A 19,781-nucleotide genomic window follows, 5' to 3' on the forward strand; every position below is an offset into this window, starting at 1 on the left:
CAGTTCTGTTGTTTTTCATTCATTGCATGAAAATTAACCTGAATTAACCAAAATGACTTCCAAGGTAGCAACACAGTGGAGACAAGCATGGTGGTTGCGTGTATACATGTACCTGTACACGGATCTACAGTACTGAGCACAAGTCTTAGGGCTCCATGTACACTGCAGCTGATAAACTCACGTTTAGGAGATGTTCAGAGGTTTTTGCAGCAGCCCCTGAACTCTCCCTAATGTTTTCCTGTCCATGTACACATCATTGTTTACAGGCAGTTGAGTTTAGTCGTTTTTTTGAACTTGTGTTCAGCAGTAGATTTGATCAGCGTTTCAAACGAAAAACGCTGGTAAAACGCCAGGGTGGATAAAAATCAATGATTTAAAAAAAAAAAAAAAAAAAAAAAAAAATCGGATTTTGTTTGATTTAAATCGGATTTTTTTTATTTAAATCGGATTTTTAAAAATAAAATGCTTTTTGAGGAAAATATATTACCATCCAAAGGTTATTCCATCATGAAATAAAGATTAGTTTTTTAATTATGTAGAATAAGGCTGTAAATGTTTAATTTTTTTGGTAAATAAATTCCACGAATCCATTCACAATGTCATGCTCTTCCAGAGGTTTTTGTAAGATTATTGGGCAGTTTCTCTCCCTACAAGATATTATCACAGATGTTGGTTTACTTTTGCAGTTCTCAAAACTGAATTGGACTCAGCGGAGATCACATGCCTCTTCTTCACAGCAAAAATGTTATAACATGAACAGAGTTAAGAAAAAGACCTTCATCCTAACTTCTACAAACCTATGAATACAGAATCAACCCCTTCACTGCTAAGTTTCAAGAAGTTCAGTGAATAGAATAGAAACAATATTTTTCTGATTGTTTGGAGTGGAATAGATCTGCACAAGAAGAAAGTGAAACGAAGTGTGAGGAAGAAGGGGCTGACAGTCTAAGTTTCTTAAAATATATATATTTTGTTTAGCCAAATTAGTTAACAAACATGGATGTTTAAGCAAATCACATATGCTGGAATGTTATTGTTTCAGTTGAATAAATCTATTTACATTGTTATTATTAAGGTAATGATTATTTTTCTCCTTCCTAAGTACAACAGAAAAGTTGTCCAAATATGAATGATTAACCTATTAACTGCTTGCCGCCCTGCCACTGTATATATACGTGTGCAGGGCAGCAGTGGAGCGCAAAAGCACGTTTTAAAACGGGCTCCGCGCTCCCGACACTTTCGCGGGTAGGGGGCACGCGCACACGCTCCCGCCGACCCGCGGGTGTCACCATTCGATCCAGGAGGGATCAATCATTAGATTTCAGCCAGTGATTTCTGGCTGAAATCAGATGATCGGTCCCTGTCCTATCCTGTCCTGTCCTGTGTTGACGTTTACACAGGGCAGGATATGATGTCATTCTTCTCTGCCTGGACACATTCCGTTCCAGACAGAGAAGAAGAAACATTTAAATGTGAGTAAAACAGCACACTGACAGTTAGAACACTCTAGAGGACACATTTAACCCCCTGATCGCCCCCCCATTTAACCCCTTCACCACTGCCCTGTCACCAGTGTCACTGATCAGTGAAGCGATTTTTACTGATCACTGTATCAGTGTCGCTGTCGACTTCCGATAGTGTTAGCGCCCCTCCCAGATAGCACCAGATTGCCCGTTAATACACCAGTAGTCCCGTCTAACCCCTTGATCGCCCCCCCCCCCCCCCCCCGAGTTGACCCCTTCACTGCCCTGTCACCAGTGTCACTGATCAGTGAACCGATTTTTACTGATCACTGTATCAGTGTCGCTGGCGACTTCCGATAGTGTTAGCGCCCCTCCCAGATAGCGCCAGTTTGCCCGCCAGTACATCAGTAATCCCATTTAACCCCTTGATTGCCCCCCACCCACCCCCCCAGTTAACCCCTTCACTGGCGTGTCACCAGTGTCATTGATTACAGTGAACAGATTTTTACTGATCACTGTATTAGTGTCACTGGTGACTTCCGATAGTTTTAGCGCCCCTCCCAGATAGCGCCAGTTTGCCCGCTAGTACACAAATAATCACATTTGACCCCTTGATTGCCAGGAACACGCTTACTTGCACGCTAAACCTCCATTGCTAGTATATAGTGTCTGATTGGATCAATATCTTTGATCACATCAGCGCTATACCAGCATTCACATTACTATAGTATCCCCAAAAACGCAGTGGTAGCGGGATCAGCCCCAACACCTGCCAGCACCTGCGTTTAGCCCCTACGCCCCCCCCCCCTTCTCCCCCAGCAAGTGCAGTGTCAGTAGATAACTGTCACTTGATACATATTACACTCAAAACCGCAGTGTTCACAGAATCAGGCCTGATCTCTGTTAGCACTTGGCGGTAATTATTTTGTAGCGGTTCAAGCACGTGATCAAATACCACCAAAAGAAAGCTCTATTTGTGTGAAAAAAAGGACGTAAATTTCGTTTGGGTACAGCATTGCATGACCGTGCAATTATCATTTGAATTAGTGCAGCGCTGTATAGCAAAAAAAGGCATAAATTGCAGTATCCATACCATAATTTGTAGACGCTATAACGTTCACACAAAGCAATCAATATACACTTATTGGGATTTTTTTACCAAAAACATGTAGCAGAATACGTTTTGGCTTAAATTTATGACTAACTTTGAGTTTACAATATATTTTTTATAGCTGAAAGTAGAAAATATTGTTTTTTTTCAAAATTTTCGTGTTTTTTTTGTTTATAGCACAGAAAATAAAAAAACGCAGAGGTGATCAAATACCACCAAAAGAAAGCTCTATTTGTGTGAAAAAAAGGACGTAAATTTCGTTTGGGTACAGCATTGCATGACCGCGCAATTATCATTTGAATTAGTGCAGCGCCAAACAGCAAAAAAAGGCCTGGTCATTAAGGGGGGTAAATCCTCTGGAGCTCAAGTGGTTAAACTGGGGATAAAAAAACTAATATGAAAAGTTGTTATTCTAAAAATCTTCATCTACTTGCATATTAAAGTTATACCAGCAAGAATTAGTCTATGTAGAAAACTAGGATTTAAATCAAGCCTTACTGACTAGTGATTTAAATCAAATCCACCCTGCCCGTAGCCAATAGCACTGCAGATAGGCTAAGAAGAAACCATCGGACTATTCTGAAGTGGGCTTCCAAGAGCCCTGATCTGCACATCTGTGGAAACAGCTCAAACATGCTGTCTGGAGAAGGCACCCTTCAAACCCGAGAGAGCTGGAGCAGTTTACTGAAGAAGAGTGAGCCCAACTACCTGCTGGCACGTGCAGAAATCTCACGGAGAGCTACAGAAATCGCTTGTTTGCAGTGATTGCTTCGAAAAGGTTGTGAAAGAACATATTAGAAGGCTCCATGCACACGGGGTGTTTTGATAACGCTGGTAACGTTAGCTGTGTAAAGTCGCTTTAAAAACTTGGGTTTTTTTAGCGTTTAGTGGTGTTTTGCCGTATTTTTCCACATTTGTGGTTTATTTTTGAACCAAAAAAATATTTTTTTTGTCAAAAAATCATGCGAAAATACCGGTTTGCAGCGTTTTTCAGCATTAGAGTGTTTTTACAGCTATAAAAAACTCCTCTAGAAACCCACTAGTCCTGGGTTTTTTTTTTCCAGCCAAAAAACGTTGATTATGGTCTATGTGTACATGGACACATAGGATAACATGCTGGGGGGGGGGGGGGTTACTATCTATAGAAAAAAATGGCAAAATCCAAAAACAGCCACTGTAAAAACGTCCACTGTGCATGAGGACTAAGTGTCCTATTATTTTTGCCAATGTCAATTTGCATGTGTTTATTATTTAAAATAGTTTGTTATGTGGAATGAACAATAATGGATGCCAATTACTTTTGCCAGTCATAGGAAATTGTGGGCGGTTCTTGTTTTCATGGAAGGGTAACAACAAATTTGTCCACAGTAGTACTCAGACTAGAAATGCCCAGAACACCACTTCATTCAATGGGGTAGCACAGTGGCTAAATGGTTAGCACTTCCACCTGGCAGTACTATGGTTGTTGGTTTGAATCCCAGCCATGGCACCACCTGCCTGGAGTTTGCATGTTCTCCCTGTGCCTGCATGGGTTTCCTCCGGGTACTCCGGTTTCCTCCCACACTCCAAAGACATGCAGGTAGGTAATTGGCTCCTGTCTAAATTGGCCCTAGTATATGAATGTGAGTTAGGGACCTTAGATTGTACACCCCTTGAGGGTTAGGGACTGATGTGAATGTACAATATATATGTAAAGTGCTGCGTAAATTGACAGCACTATATAAGTACCTGAAATAAATAATAATAAGGGAGCTCATTGCACAGGCATGCCCAGCTCTCAAAAGGGGCTTTTTTTTTTTTTTTTTTTTTTAAGTGAACTTATCCTTTAATGCAAAAAAATTCTAAGCTTTGCAATCACTTGAAGAAAGTATGGTGAGGAGGGGTAGGGAGGGTGGATTTATACATTCCAAAAGTTACGTCTCCTTTACGATCAACATGAAGTGTAGGTAACCCATAGCTAATTTCTTTGATCTCAGCAGTAGGAGAAAGAGCTCAAGAGAGGTCAAGAATGCACAAATGAAAATGACAATTCCTGCCTAATATCACCCCACAACTAAATAAAACATGTTAATACATGACACCACACTGCTATATAGTCAGTAATATGTCATAAAACATGCTAATACATGACACCACACTGCTATATAGTCAGTAATATGTCATAAAACATGCTAATACATGACACCACACTGCTATATAGTCAGTAATATGTCATAAAACATGCTAATACATGACACCACACTGCTATATAGTCAGTAATAGGTCATAAAACACGCTAATACATGACACCACACTGCTATATAGTCAATATTATTCCATAAAACACGCTACTACATGACACCGCACTGCTATATAGTCAGCAATATTCCACAAAACATGCTAATACATGACACCGCACTGCTATATAATCAGTAATATTCCATAAAACACGCTAATACATGACACCACACTGCTATATAGTCAGTAATAGGTCATAAAACATGCTAATACATGACACCGCACTGCTATATAGTCAGCAATATTCCACAAAACATGCTAATACATGACACCGCACTGCTATATAGTCAGTAATATTCCATAAAACATGCTAAAACATGACACCGCACTGCTATATAGTCAGTAATATTCCATAAAACACGCTAATACATGACACCACACTGCTATATAGTCAGTAATATGTCATAAAACATGCTAACACATGACACCGCACTGCTATATAGTCAGTAATATGTCATAAAACATGCTAACACATGACACCGCACTGCTATATAGTCAGTAATATGTCATAAAACATGCTAACACATGACACCGCACTGCTATATAGTCAGTAATATGTCATAAAACATGCTAACACATGACACCGCACTGCTATATAGTCAGTAATATGTCATAAAACATGCTAACACATGACACCACACTGCTATATAGTCAGTATTATTCCATAAAACACGCTACTACATGACACCACACTGCTATATAGTCAGTAATATTCCATAAAACATGCTAACACATGACACCAAACTGCTATATAGTCAGTAATATGTCATAAAACATGCTAACACACGACACCACACTGCTATATAGTCAGTAATATTCCATAAAACATGCTAACACATGATACCACACTGCTATATAGTCAGTATTATTCCATAAAACACGCTACTACATGACACCACACTGCTATATAGTCAGTAATATGTCATAAAACATGCTAATACATGACACCACACTGCTATATAGTCAGTAATAGGTCATAAAACATGCTAAAACATGACACCACACTGCTATATAGTCAGTATTATTCCATAAAACACGCTACTACATGACACCACACTGCTATATAGTCAGTAATATTCCATAAAACATGCTAACACATGACACCAAACTGCTATATAGTCAGTAATATGTCATAAAACATGCTAACACACGACACCACACTGCTATATAGTCAGTAATATTCCATAAAACATGCTAACACATGATACCACACTGCTATATAGTCAGTATTATTCCATAAAACACGCTACTACATGACACCACACTGCTATATAGTCAGTAATATGTCATAAAACATGCTAATACATGACACCACACTGCTATATAGTCAGTAATATGTCATAAAACATGCTAACACATGACACCGCACTGCTATATAGTCAGTAATATGTCATAAAACATGCTAACACATGACACCGCACTGCTATATAGTCAGTAATATGTCATAAAACATGCTAACACATGACACCGCACTGCTATATAGTCAGTAATATGTCATAAAACATGCTAACACATGACACCGCACTGCTATATAGTCAGTAATATGTCATAAAACATGCTAACACATGACACCACACTGCTATATAGTCAGTATTATTCCATAAAACACGCTACTACATGACACCACACTGCTATATAGTCAGTAATATTCCATAAAACATGCTAACACATGACACCAAACTGCTATATAGTCAGTAATATGTCATAAAACATGCTAACACACGACACCACACTGCTATATAGTCAGTAATATTCCATAAAACATGCTAACACATGATACCACACTGCTATATAGTCAGTATTATTCCATAAAACACGCTACTACATGACACCACACTGCTATATAGTCAGTAATATGTCATAAAACATGCTAATACATGACACCACACTGCTATATAGTCAGTAATAGGTCATAAAACATGCTAAAACATGACACCACACTGCTATATAGTCAGTATTATTCCATAAAACACGCTACTACATGACACCACACTGCTATATAGTCAGTAATATTCCATAAAACATGCTAACACATGACACCAAACTGCTATATAGTCAGTAATATGTCATAAAACATGCTAACACACGACACCACACTGCTATATAGTCAGTAATATTCCATAAAACATGCTAACACATGATACCACACTGCTATATAGTCAGTATTATTCCATAAAACACGCTACTACATGACACCACACTGCTATATAGTCAGTAATATGTCATAAAACATGCTAATACATGACACCACACTGCTATATAGTCAGTAATAGGTCATAAAACATGCTAAAACATGACACCGCACTGCTATATAGTCAGCAATATTCCACAAAACATGCTAATACATGACACCGCACTGCTATATAGTCAGTAATATTCCATAAAACATGCTAAAACATGACACCGCACTGCTATATAGTCAGTAATATTCCATAAAACATGCTAACACATGACACCGCACTGCTATATAGTCAGTAATATGTCATAAAACATGCTAACACATGACACCGCACTGCTATATAGTCAGTAATATGTCATAAAACATGCTAACACATGACACCGCACTGCTATATAGTCAGTAATATGTCATAAAACATGCTAACACATGACACCGCACTGCTATATAGTCAGTAATATGTCATAAAACATGCTAACACATGACACCGCACTGCTATATAGTCAGTAATATGTCATAAAACATGCTAACACATGACACCGCACTGCTATATAGTCAGTAATATGTCATAAAACATGCTAACACACGACACCACACTGCTATATAGTCAGTAATATTCCATAAAACATGCTAACACATGACACCACACTGCTATATAGTCAGTATTATTCCATAAAACACGCTACTACATGACACCACACTGCTATATAGTCAGTAATATTCCATAAAACATGCTAACACATGACACCAAACTGCTATATAGTCAGTAATATGTCATAAAACATGCTAACACACGACACCACACTGCTATATAGTCAGTAATATTCCAGTTTTGTATCTAATTTGCAACCAAAATGCTGACGTAAAACTACATCCATATTTCCTTTCCATTTCCCCATTTGTATTCCGACACTCATTTTGATTACACACTTCCAGCTTTACAGATTTCCACTTACCAAATCTGCTAACCCCTAGCATTCACGCCCTTTTAGAAAATGTTAAAAGTTGCTAAGAGCTTATAATGTATACTTCACATGGTATGATTGAGGCGCAAAAAGGCAGCGAGGGAGTAAAAAAATTAATAGCTTCAAAAGTGGTACCACCAAAGCATTCGTAAAAAGTCCAATAATTGATAACGTTCCCTGCAAGCCCAGCTAGACAGCATAAACAAACTTGTTACAAACAAAGTTAAATATCCAACAGAAATTGTATTAGGAATGTGTGGATAAGTCCTGTAGATGTCATCCATGTTTTCATATTTTCTTTTTGTAATTAGATATTTGGAATATAATTTGTGCAGCTGCCACGGATATAATAGCGGGGAATTATATCTCACCACAGAAGTGAATCAGGCAATATTGTTTACTGCCTTAGAGCGAACAAAAAACTTCAACTCCTTATGGACTAAGTTTACCTTAAAGTAGAACTATACCGTATTTTTCGCCATATAAGACGCACCTGACCATAAGATGCACCGAGGTTTTAGAGGCAGAAAACCGGAAAAAAAAAAAATTCTGAACTAATGGACTGCAGACACAGTACAGGAGATGACCAGAGACTGCGGACAGCACAGGGATGACCAGAGACTGCGGACACAGTACAGGAGATGACCAGAGACTGCAGACATAGTACAGGAGATGACCAGAGACTGCGGACATAGTACAGGAGATGACCAGAGACTGCGGACATAGTACAGGAGATGACCAGAGACTGCGGACATAGTACAGGAGATGACCAGAGACTGCGGACATAGTACAGGAGATGACCAGAGACTGCGGACATAGTACAGGAGATGACCAGAGACTGCGGACATAGTACAGGAGATGACCAGAGACTGCGGACATAGTACAGGAGATGACCAGAGACTGCGGACAGCACAGGGATGACCAGAGACTGCGGACAGCACAGGGATGACCAGAGACTGCGGACAGCACAGGGATGACCAGAGACTGCGGACAGCACAGGGATGACCAGAGACTGCGGACAGCACAGGGATGACCAGAGACTGCGGACAGCACAGGGATGACCAGAGACTGCGGACAGTACAGATGACTGCTGACCTTTGGGGAGGTGGGGAGCGGGTACCTGAATTTGACATGTACCCGCTCTTACTTCCGCAGAGTTTTTGTTTGATCTTACCTGTTCCTCGATCCAGCCGCGCGCTGTCTTCCCGGCTTCTGTAATGGCGCTAGGCATGACAGCCGGGTGCCCAGTGCGCATGAGCGAGAAGCACTTGCGCTTTGTGATTGGTCTGGCGGCTTCTGGGATCTGTCATGTGTCCCAGGTACCGCCTTATCATTCACAAAAAGCACCGCTTCTTGCGCATGCGCACTTGGCACCCGGCTGTCATGCCCAGTGCCCACACTACAGAAGCCGGGAAGACAGCGTGCCGCTGGATAGAGGAACAGGTAAGGTCCCGCTGCAGAGCTGAGCGGCCGCCCCGGTATTCTGACACGGCCGCGGTGGAAATACCGGACCGGCCACTCCATATTCGCCTTATAAGACGCACTGACATTTCCCCCCCAGTTTTGGGGAAGAAAAAGTGCGTCTTATACGGCGAAAAATACGGTAGGTATTTTTTTCATTTTGTATAGAGTAAGGGAAGATTATAACCCGTCAGATTTTTTTTTTTTTTGTCATCTGTGTCCCATTGGGGAGATTTACCTTCACTTCCTGTTCCATAGCCAAACTGGAAGTGAGAGGAAATCCCTGCAAATTAACCACTTGCCCTCCAGAGGATTTACCCCCCTTCCTGATTAGGCCATTTTTTGCGTTATGGCGCTGTGTTACTTTAACTGACAATTGCGCGGTCATGAAAAGCTGAACCCAAATGAAATTTACATCCTTTTTTTTCCAATGAATTGAGCTTTCTTTCGGTGGTATTTGATTGCCTGTGTGGTTTTTATTTTTTGCGCTACAAAAAAAAAGACCCACAAAAAACAATATTTTTGACTTTTTGCTATTGAACATGTCCAGTAAGAAAATGTAAAAAAATCTAATCATAAATTTAGGCCAAAATGTATTCTGCTATATGTCTTTGCTAAAAATACGTGTAAATTAATTAGTTTGCGTGAAAGTTTTAGCATTTACAAATGGCGATATAGACACTGGAATTTTTAAATTTTTTTTACTAGTAATGGCGATGATCAGAGACTTATAGTAGGACTGTGGCGGGCATTCTGACACTGGGGGGAACTGACTTGGTGTTACTGACATCCCCAGTGACACCAATACAGTGATTAGTGCTAAAAAAAATGCACTGACACTATACTAATAGCACTGAGTAGGAAGGGGTTAACATGAGAAGCGATCAAAGGGTTAACTGTGTTCTGAGAGTGTTTTACATAGGGGGCTGTGTCAGTGTGCTTCACTGTAAGCACACTGTTTTGGATGGCTGTGCACAGCCATCCAAAAGCAGTGTGCCCGAGCTGACAGGGAGGAGAACTGTTAGTAAACAAAACAGTTCTCCTCCCTGTCAAAAATCACTGGGCGCCAGTGAGTGATCACGGGCCCGGACCTGGTGATTGACAGCTGCGAATGATGGAAATACAAAATCATGTACATATACACACACACACGTGATTTTGCGCCCCCGTGCCACCCTGTAGCAGTATATCCACTATACGGCAGCTGGGAATCGGTTAAGGGAATTCCTTGGGCCCCCCAGGTCACCAGAACTAGGATCCACATTGAAAGATTTCCTCTCTATTACTTTTCTGTGGACAGCCCAAAAACTTTTACTTTCAATGAGAATGGTAAACAAGACAAAATGGAGAGGAGGAATCTTCTTAAAGGGGGTACAAACAGCAATAAAAACTGACAGGTGTTGTAATCCCTCTCCACACTATCCAACACTGAAAAAAAGAAAAAAAAATTGTTGCCTATAGTTACACTTAACCACTTCCAGACCGGACACTTTTACCCCCTTCCTGACCAGGGCAATTTTCAGCTTTCAATGCTATCACACTTTGAATGACAATTGCGCGGTCATGCAACACTGTACCCAAATGAATTTTTTACCATTTTTTTAATACAGATAAAGCTTTATTTTGGTGGTATTTATTCACCGCTGGGATTTTTATTTTTTTTGCTATGTAAATGAAAAAGTCCAAAAATTTTGAAAAAAAGTGTTTTTTTTTTTTATAAAATTTTGCAAATAAATAATATTTCATCATAAATCTTGGCCAAAATTTATTCCGTTATCTGTTTAGTAAAAAAAAAAAAAAAATCCAAATTAGTTTATAACCAAAAAGTATAATTTTTAAACATTTTTTTTTTACATTATTTTATTTTTTTTATATTATTTTTTATTTTAATTTTTTTTTACATACTGTCACCCTAGCAGTACAGTGTCACCAGGGTGACACTGTACTACTTGTGGGGGGTGATTGCTTTTACACCCATATAGGATGTAAAAGCAATCATTTCTCTGTCTGCATTCTTGCACTCATTGAGAAGTACTGAGTGAGCTGTGATTGGTCACAGCTTGTCACATGTTACAAGGCTGTTGTGAATAGCCTTGTACCATGTGACCTCTGTGATCATTCACAGATTTCACACGTAGTAAGCAATGATGTCACAAGTGACATCTTGCTTACTACTTTGCATGTGATCACTGATTGGCCAATCAGTGATCACATGATCGGGACCTCGTACAGAGGTCCCGTCCGACGATTGGTGTTTCACTGTGTCCGGAGGACACAGCAGGCACCGGATTGCGGTGCTGGGCGCTCCCAAGGAGCGCGCACAAGCAGGGTGCGGGGAGGCCGTATATATAAACGGCCACCCGACCCTGCAGTGCCACCGTCCGGCCGTTTATATGCAACGGCCGGTCGGGAAGTGGTTAAAAAAAAAAAGAAAAGCAAAATAAGCGGCTGTGTCCCTTGTGCTTTTGTCTTCTAGGTCAGTAGCAATTTTCCTCCTTCGATGCTCCCGCTGGCATGACCTTCTGGTGTGGCGGGGGTTACTAGAATTGAGGCGCTCTTACAAGCATTCATGAAGAGTACCCAACCATGCCCACCCTTTCCACCGAGCTCCTCCGTTCATAGAAACCATAATAAAAGTTCTATGAAGCCAGATCTATGAATGCAAGTGGCCAATCTTGCAGTCATCTGCCTGTTTCTTCATTCATAGATCCTGTTTCTATGGCCCTAAGGGGCAGCGGAGCAGGAAGACTGCTGCTGAACTAGAAGACAAAAAGCACAAGGAATACAACTGAAGGTAAGTAAAGACCCTTGTGCTTATTTTGTACTTTTTAGCTTAACAAAAAAAAAAAAACAACTTAGGCTTTACTGATCATCTGCCCCAAACACATACACATTGGCTGCAAATGCACACTCTTGCAGGTATTCTGTCCTTACATTCTGCCCAATAGATGGGGCAATTTTTTATTTTTTATAGACATGTTATCTATCTACACCAGCAATGGGCAAACTACGGCCCGGCGGACCTTTTAATCCGGCCTGCGGATGTGGCTGTCAGGATGTGTGTAGGCGGGGCAGCGTGACGAACGTGAGGGGAGGGGAGCTAGGCTCCTCTCACAGTCCGCCCTGAAGACCGGAACGGCACGGGAGCACGGCGAGAGGAACGCGCGGAGCAAAGGTAAGTGAATTGACACAGGGGGGACTTGGCTTACTACTTGGGGGGGAATAGTACTATGGGGGATGAATTAATATGGGGAATCAATTACTATAGGGGGGATGAATTACTATATGGGGGATGAATTACTATGGGGGATGAATTACTATATGGGGGATGAATTACTATATGGGGGATTAATTACTATATGGGGGATTAATTACTATATGGGGGATTAATTACTATATGGGGGATTAATTACTATATGGGGGATGAATTACTATGGGGGATGAATTACTATATGGGGGATGAATTACTATATGGGGGATGAATTACTATATGGGGGATGAATTACTATAGGGGGGATGAATTACTATATGGGGGATTAATTACTATGCTTACTATGGGGGAATATTACTATACTTACTATGGATGACACATACACATCATTCATCTACTCTTGGTCCGGCCCCCGGGTCCAATATATGAACCCATTGCGGCCCTCAAGTCAAAAAGTTTGCCCACCCCTGATCTACACTGTTTAGAACACAAAAGAAAATCTCACAAGGGCACGCTCTGCTTCACCCACACTCTTCCAACAGCGTAATTTAAAAACAGCTAAAATGCATTTGGCCAGTAAAATATGCTGTCTATGTGCTACAGATTAAATAACAGAGTGCATGAAGCCAAGAGTGCTCTTGTGAAAATTTCTTTTGTATCTTATACACGGACCAAATATATGAGAGAACCAAGACCATGTTTGCTACCTGGAATAAATAAATATTTATGCATGGGGATCTCAATTGCTCTTAAAACGGTATTTTATTTATTTATTTTTTTTAATGGACCCCAGGTTGATGCCATAATGTGGTTAGTATGCACAACATATTAGCAAGCTAGGGTTGATTTACTAAATTCGGAGAGTGCAAAATCTGGTGCAGCTGTTCATGGTAGCCAATCAGCTTCTTCAAATAAGCTTTGGCAATAAAACCTGGAAGCTGATTGCAAAACAAAAGCCCTCCAGCACTGAGCTGTCGATGGCCCTTGTGCTTCCATCTTCGCCCAGTCTTCCTTCCAGGTTTGTGCTTTCGGGAAGCTAAAAATGGCCAGACCGTTATGATGTCATTCCCACGCATGTGCACAGGAGTCACCATAGCGGCACGGCGCTCTCTGCAATCACGGCAACTGTGCAAGTTATGTCACCTGCCGGAGCGGACATGAATATTTCCAAAACGGCTTCAACTTCAAATAGTAACACTTTAGGCAAAGTTCCGAGGTTGGGTTTATTACCGCTTTAAGACACCTGTCTCCATTTTCCCCTGATATACTGTATATCAGGGGTATTCAAATTAAAATTCACGGAGGTCCAGTCAGCAAAATTTTCTTCCAGCAGAGGTCCGAATCGCAAGTTTGTGGTATAATTCGGATCCCATACATCTCAGTCCCCGTCTCCTCCTTGGCTAGGTTATCATCTCTGTGGCTAGGGAACATGTGCAAAATTCGCAAGCGTTCCCCACCCCCAGAGAAATGAGCTGCACTTTAGCAGATGTGTGGGGGTGGCATTAATTCCTACAGCACATTTTCGCACGCACCAAACCACATGGCACTGCATGGGGTTGGCAATTATTTCCCTACATTTCTCACGAGTAAGGCAGGCCTTTAAAATGAATGGCTTACCTACCTGTGGTGTACATGCGCAGATCTGGATCGAGCCTTTTCTTACTCAGTCCCCCCTTCACATTACTGTCCCCATCCCCCTCACAGTCCTCAGCTCCCCCCAATACAATCCTGTTTCCCCCATTACTGCCCTGAGTTTCCCTCCTTAACTGTCTTGAGCCCATCCGTTACAGTTTTCAGCGATCCCAATAATGTCCTCAGCCCCCACCCTTATTCCTGTCCTACATTACACAGACAGGGAGGAGGAAGGGAGATACAGGATGGGTTTTGGCCAGCAGGCAGAGACTGCCTTGCATTCTAGCAACCAATCACCTGCTTGTTAACTGGGGTGGCCCCCAACCTCCTTCTGGGGCTGTCTGACCTTCCGCTGTTGGTTCTAAGAGAAGGACAGTGGTGGCGGTGCCATTTCTTGGCAGAACAGCTCCTAAATGGCGGTACGGTGGCAGTCCGGATAGGACATGGATTCGGTCTGGACACGGACCGCAGTGCCCCATCGTCGCGGTCCGTGGGAGGAACAGCGCCCCATCGTCGCGGTCCGTGGGAGGAACAGCGCCCCATCGTCGCGGTCCGTGGCAGGAACAGCGCCCCATCGTCGCGGTCCGTGGCAGGAACAGCGCCCCATCGTCGCGGTCCGTGGCAGGAACAGCGCCCCATCGTCGCGGTCCGTGGCAGGAACAGCGCCCCATCGTCGCGGTCCGTGGCAGGAACAGCGCCCCATCGTCGCGGTCCGTGGCAGGAACAGCGCCCCATCGTCGCGGTCCGTGGCAGGAACAGCGCCCCATCGTCGGGGTCCGTGGCAGGAACAGCGGCCCATCGTCGGGGTCAGTGGCAGGAACAGCGGCCCATCGTCGGGGTCAGTGGCAGGAACAGCGGCCCATCGTCGGGGTCAGTGGCAGGAACAGCGGCCCATCGTCGGGGTCAGTGGGAGGAACAGCGGCCCATCGTCGGGGTCAGTGGGAGGAACAGCGGCCCATCGTCGGGGTCAGTGGGAGGAACAGCGGCCCATCGTCGGGGTCAGTGGGAGGAACAGCGGCCCATCGTCGGGGTCAGTGGGAGGAACAGCGGCCCATCGTCGGGGTCAGTGGGAGGAACAGCGGCCCATCGTCGGGGTCAGTGGGAGGAACAGCGGCCCATCGTCGGGGTCAGTGGGAGGAACAGCGGCCCATCGTCGGGGTCAGTGGGAGGAACAGCGGCCCATCGTCGGGGTCAGTGGGAGGAACAGCGGCCCATCGTCGGGGTCAGTGGGAGGAACAGCGGCCCATCGTCGGGGTCAGTGGGAGGAACAGCGGCCCATCGTCGGGGTCAGTGGGAGGAACAGCGGCCCATCGTCGGGGTCAGTGGGAGAAAAATAGTGCCTCGAGGGCTGGATAAAGGTAAGCAAAGGGCCGCAGTCTGGAGACCACTGCTGTATATTTTCAACCACATCCATGGACAAACTGTAAGATATTATTTTGCTATGCTTACATTAACTTCCATTAAAGTGCTTATAAAAAAATGTAAATTTTTTTTTTTTTTTAACCTTAATGCATTCTCTGTATAAAAGGTAAAAACTTTTTAAGTGCAGCTCCTCCCAAAGCCTCCCTTATACTTACCTGAGACCGATCTAGATCCAGTGCTGTGCATGGCTGCAGCAGCTCCTCTCCCTTCCCCCGATGCTCACAGTCTTGGCTGAGAGCAGTGGGAGCCACTGGCTCCTGTTGCTGCAGGTGAAAACCTGTTTGCAGAGAGCAGGGGGCAAGGCTGAGCCAGGCCATGTGTCTGAATAGACAAAAACAGCCCGACTTGGGAGCGAGCATGCACCAGTGTCCCCTTAGGAAGCAGCTTCCTACGGTGGGCACTTGGTGGGGGGCAAGAAGATAATGATTGATGCTACTCTGTGCAAACTCCTTACACAGAGCAGGTGAATATGACATATTTCTTATTTTAATGCTAAAAAAGGGAAGAAGATTTACAAATCACTTTAATGCCACCAAATTGAAATAATGAAGAAATTTCTTTATACCTGTACCTGTGATGGGTCGTTGACTCTCAGCGTGACCACATCTTCACTTGTATATTTGATAAACAAGTGACTTTCATCCAGTAGCTGCATTTTCCACATACGGAGTTGCCGCAACTGATCAAAGTACTGGAAGAAACGTCTCTTAGCCATAGCGCTGCCATCTTGTTCTGCTCTTCTCCATAAATACACCAGCAGTCTGTGTTTCAGTGAATTAATAAACGGCTCTTTGTACAAGTTTGCCATTCCAGTTTGAGTTTCGCGTTGCACTTCAGGGTAAACAGCTGACAATATTAAAAGGTCATCCTCATAGCAGAAGCGACCTATTGTTCGTACATCAATGAAAGTCCCCTCTGAGGTCACCTGAAAAACATGAATTGTTTGCTGTTGCACAGACAGAATTGCCAATATGTTTTTGTACAAATAAAGGCCTTGATTGTGTGACAGAATGATTTTATCACATTTAAAGGTCCTTGAGTCACAAAGTTTGCCAGTGTGAAGGTCTATTATATGAAGAGAATAGTCCTCCAGTGGAGATCTAGGGTTGGGAGTTACGGACTCACTGTTACGATAGATTTCATAAAAAGGCGGATATGGCTCTTCGGGAAGATAGGCCGCCGATCCCACAATGACATAGCGACAGTCGTCCGTAAATAAACTGCACTCTCGATTCAAGTGCTCCCCATTGGAAGCCACATTAGTGATATGGAGAAGTACAAAAAACCGCTCAAACAAGCGTCCTCTGATGTTCACTGACCTCTGATCATTAGAATTTGCCAAAATTTCTCCTTCGTACCCATTCAAAAGATCTTCTGCTGCCTGGCAGCCTTGGTACTCGTAGATCTCTAAGGAGGTCTGGTCTGAAGAAAACGCAATAAAATATCTGCCATCGGGGGAGAATTTACGGAGGAAACAAGGCGGTTTTTCCACATTGACGACTGTAAAATTGGGAAAGACATTCTGGTGGAAAATACGAACTTGGTGCCAGTGAGACCCGGGCTTCCCCGAACTTATTTTCCTGCGCTCCAGGCGGTGAATTACATTTTGGTTCTGTATTCTCCTAGGTCTTATTGTAGGAACTTCATGATCCATCATAAACATAACTTCATCTTACTGCAAAGAAGAACAAATGGGGTTTTAAGACCGTGAGCACCAACAATAACAAGACAAAGGTTCAAGGATTTTTGGTGACGAAACAGTACCAGAATAATGAAGATTGGGGTTGATTTAAGCTGGCCATAGGTGGAGCAAATTTCTTTTCTGAAACCACAGTCTTCAGGACAGAAAAATAGAATAAAATAGTGCAGCGCTAAAGTAATGATTCAGAATAACTAATAAAATAGATGTAAATAAGCAATATATATGAGCGTACTTCAACATTCAAATGCAGACTAGTTGACAGCTTAGCACTGAGCCAACCAGATGAAACAAAGTGCAATGCTCACAATTGATAAAAATATGCTCAAAGAGCATACAAATAAATAGATGAATTAATAAATATAACATATAATTCATATCAGTGACTAAAGATATACAATTATACGGGACAAATAGCTAGTGTCAGTGACTAGATAGTGCCCATAAAGTCCCAATAGCTTCAATCGGTGCTTGTGCTTATGGAAGAAATGAGCACTCACTGGACGCGTAATATTAATGCGTGTTATATATAATATCCTGGTGTCATCAAGGTAGTCATCTGGGCCAGTTTGTAGAAAAGGCTCCCTCTCAAGATGAATGGGTCCCGGGACTTTAAATGCTGATGATCCAGGGGTGTCCAGAGTTCCCCTTAAGGGATAGATGGGTGCAGCTCACAAGGTTTAACTGGAGGCTCCCTCTCCGGAGGCAGTGGACTGGTACTGGGCGTCTAAAAGATTAAATACTCACCTTTGATGATTTCCTCAGACGAACTGACTCCTTTATTATCACATGCAGTATTTCCCAAAACCCACAAAAAGCATGCATATCGCACGAGATGTCTGTCTCAAGACAGTCCACTGCCTCCAGAGAGGGTGCCTCCAGTTAAACCTTGTGAGCTTCACCCACCTATTCCTTAAGGGGAACTCTGGCCCAGATGACTACCTTGATGACACCAGGATATTATATATAACGCGCATTAATATTGCGCGTCCGGTGAGTGCGCATTTCTTCCATTATCACAAGCACCGATTGAAGCTATTGGGACTTTATGGGCACCATCTAGTCACTGACACTATTTGCCCCGTATAATTGTATATCTTTAGTCACTGATATGAATTATATGTTATATTTATTAATTTATTCATCTATTTATTTATATGATCTTTGAGCATATTTTTATCAATTGTGAGCATTGCACTTTGTTTCATCTGGTTGCCTCAGTGCTAAGCTGTCAACTAGTCTGCATCTGAATTTTGAAGTACGCCCATATATATTGCTTATTTACATCTATTTTATTAGTTATTCTGAATCATTACTTTAGCGCTGCACTATTTTATTTAGTCTATTGTAAGGTTTATGTTGGTTACCTTGAGTGCACAGCTGCTGACTGGATAGCGCTCGCCTTTTACATTTTTTTTATAAGGACAGAAAAATCGCTTGATTCCTCTATCAACACAGTCAGTGTTGGTGGGGGAATCCTTCCCGCAGAGCCATTGTGTTCTCCCGGGGGGAGAACACAGTGATTACTTAAGGAGCCGCTGGCAATAAACACATGTAGAATCCGACAGACCAATTGTATCCAAGTTGATAGATCAACTTGGGTACATTCAGCCTGCCCATACATGGATCAAATCTCTTCTGGTCCCTGCTGAACTGGATGAGATTTGAACCGTCTATATGGCTGGCTTTACTAAAGGCAAACACACTTTGCACTCTATAATGCAGTTGCTCCAGAGCTTAGTAAATGAGGAAATGCTCATCATCCAATCATGTGCAAGCAAAAATGCTGTTGTTTTTTAATTCCCCTTGCATGTGATTGGCTATTCTTTGTAAAATGAAGCTTTACCTCATTTACGAAGCTCTGAAGCAACTGCACTTGCAAAGTGCCCAGACTATTTGCCTTTAGTAAATCCACCTTATTATATAGTATTATGTCATTCATTTGAAAAACAAAATAATTGAAAAAAACTCCATTTAGTACATAAATATATTAATTGAAATATGTTGTTTTAAATGCTAGGTTCAATCGCAGTATGTTTATTTTAATTAAATCAGACAAAAACCGGATTAATAAAGAAAAAGCACAGCTGGGTGATGGAAACAAAGCCTAAAGCTGCAGCTGTCATCAGTATCATATTTCATTCACTTAGACTTGCCCAGTGAGAGGTTTAAGCAAATTACAGTATTTGTAAAGACTGCAATTGCGTTGCATGCTCCATAAAACTGCACACGCTGCAATGTGAGCAATAATTCACGGTTAACGCCAAACTGATCATCTGTATAGGCTTTTAAAGAGTCGCCTATGGAAAATTTAAGGTACTGAAGTTTGTCATCGTCTCACTGAGATATGAGACATTAGATATG

The 19,781-nt window shown here is 42.3% G+C and overlaps 1 protein-coding gene across 1 annotated transcript in view; it reads right to left on the reverse strand.

Annotated features, from left to right (window-relative positions):
- The window catches only part of DET1 (DET1 partner of COP1 E3 ubiquitin ligase), a 69,979-nt gene extending 52,595 nt beyond the window's left edge, over nucleotides 1-17,384 (reverse strand). Inside the window, exon 1 of the mRNA XM_089687667.1 lies at nucleotides 16,284-17,384. Coding sequence (XP_089543793.1) covers nucleotides 16,284-17,381 — 1,098 coding nt within the window. The 5' untranslated portion in view covers nucleotides 17,382-17,384. The remainder of the gene's footprint in view (nucleotides 1-16,283) is intronic.
- Nucleotides 17,385-19,781: the final 2,397 nt, after the last annotated feature.

Source organism: Staurois parvus, unplaced genomic scaffold (assembly GCF_062004578.1).
Source record: "Staurois parvus isolate SC_StPar_1 unplaced genomic scaffold, SC_StPar_1.0 ptg000432l, whole genome shotgun sequence".
In the NCBI taxonomy this organism is placed as follows: Eukaryota; Metazoa; Chordata; class Amphibia; order Anura; family Ranidae; genus Staurois; species Staurois parvus.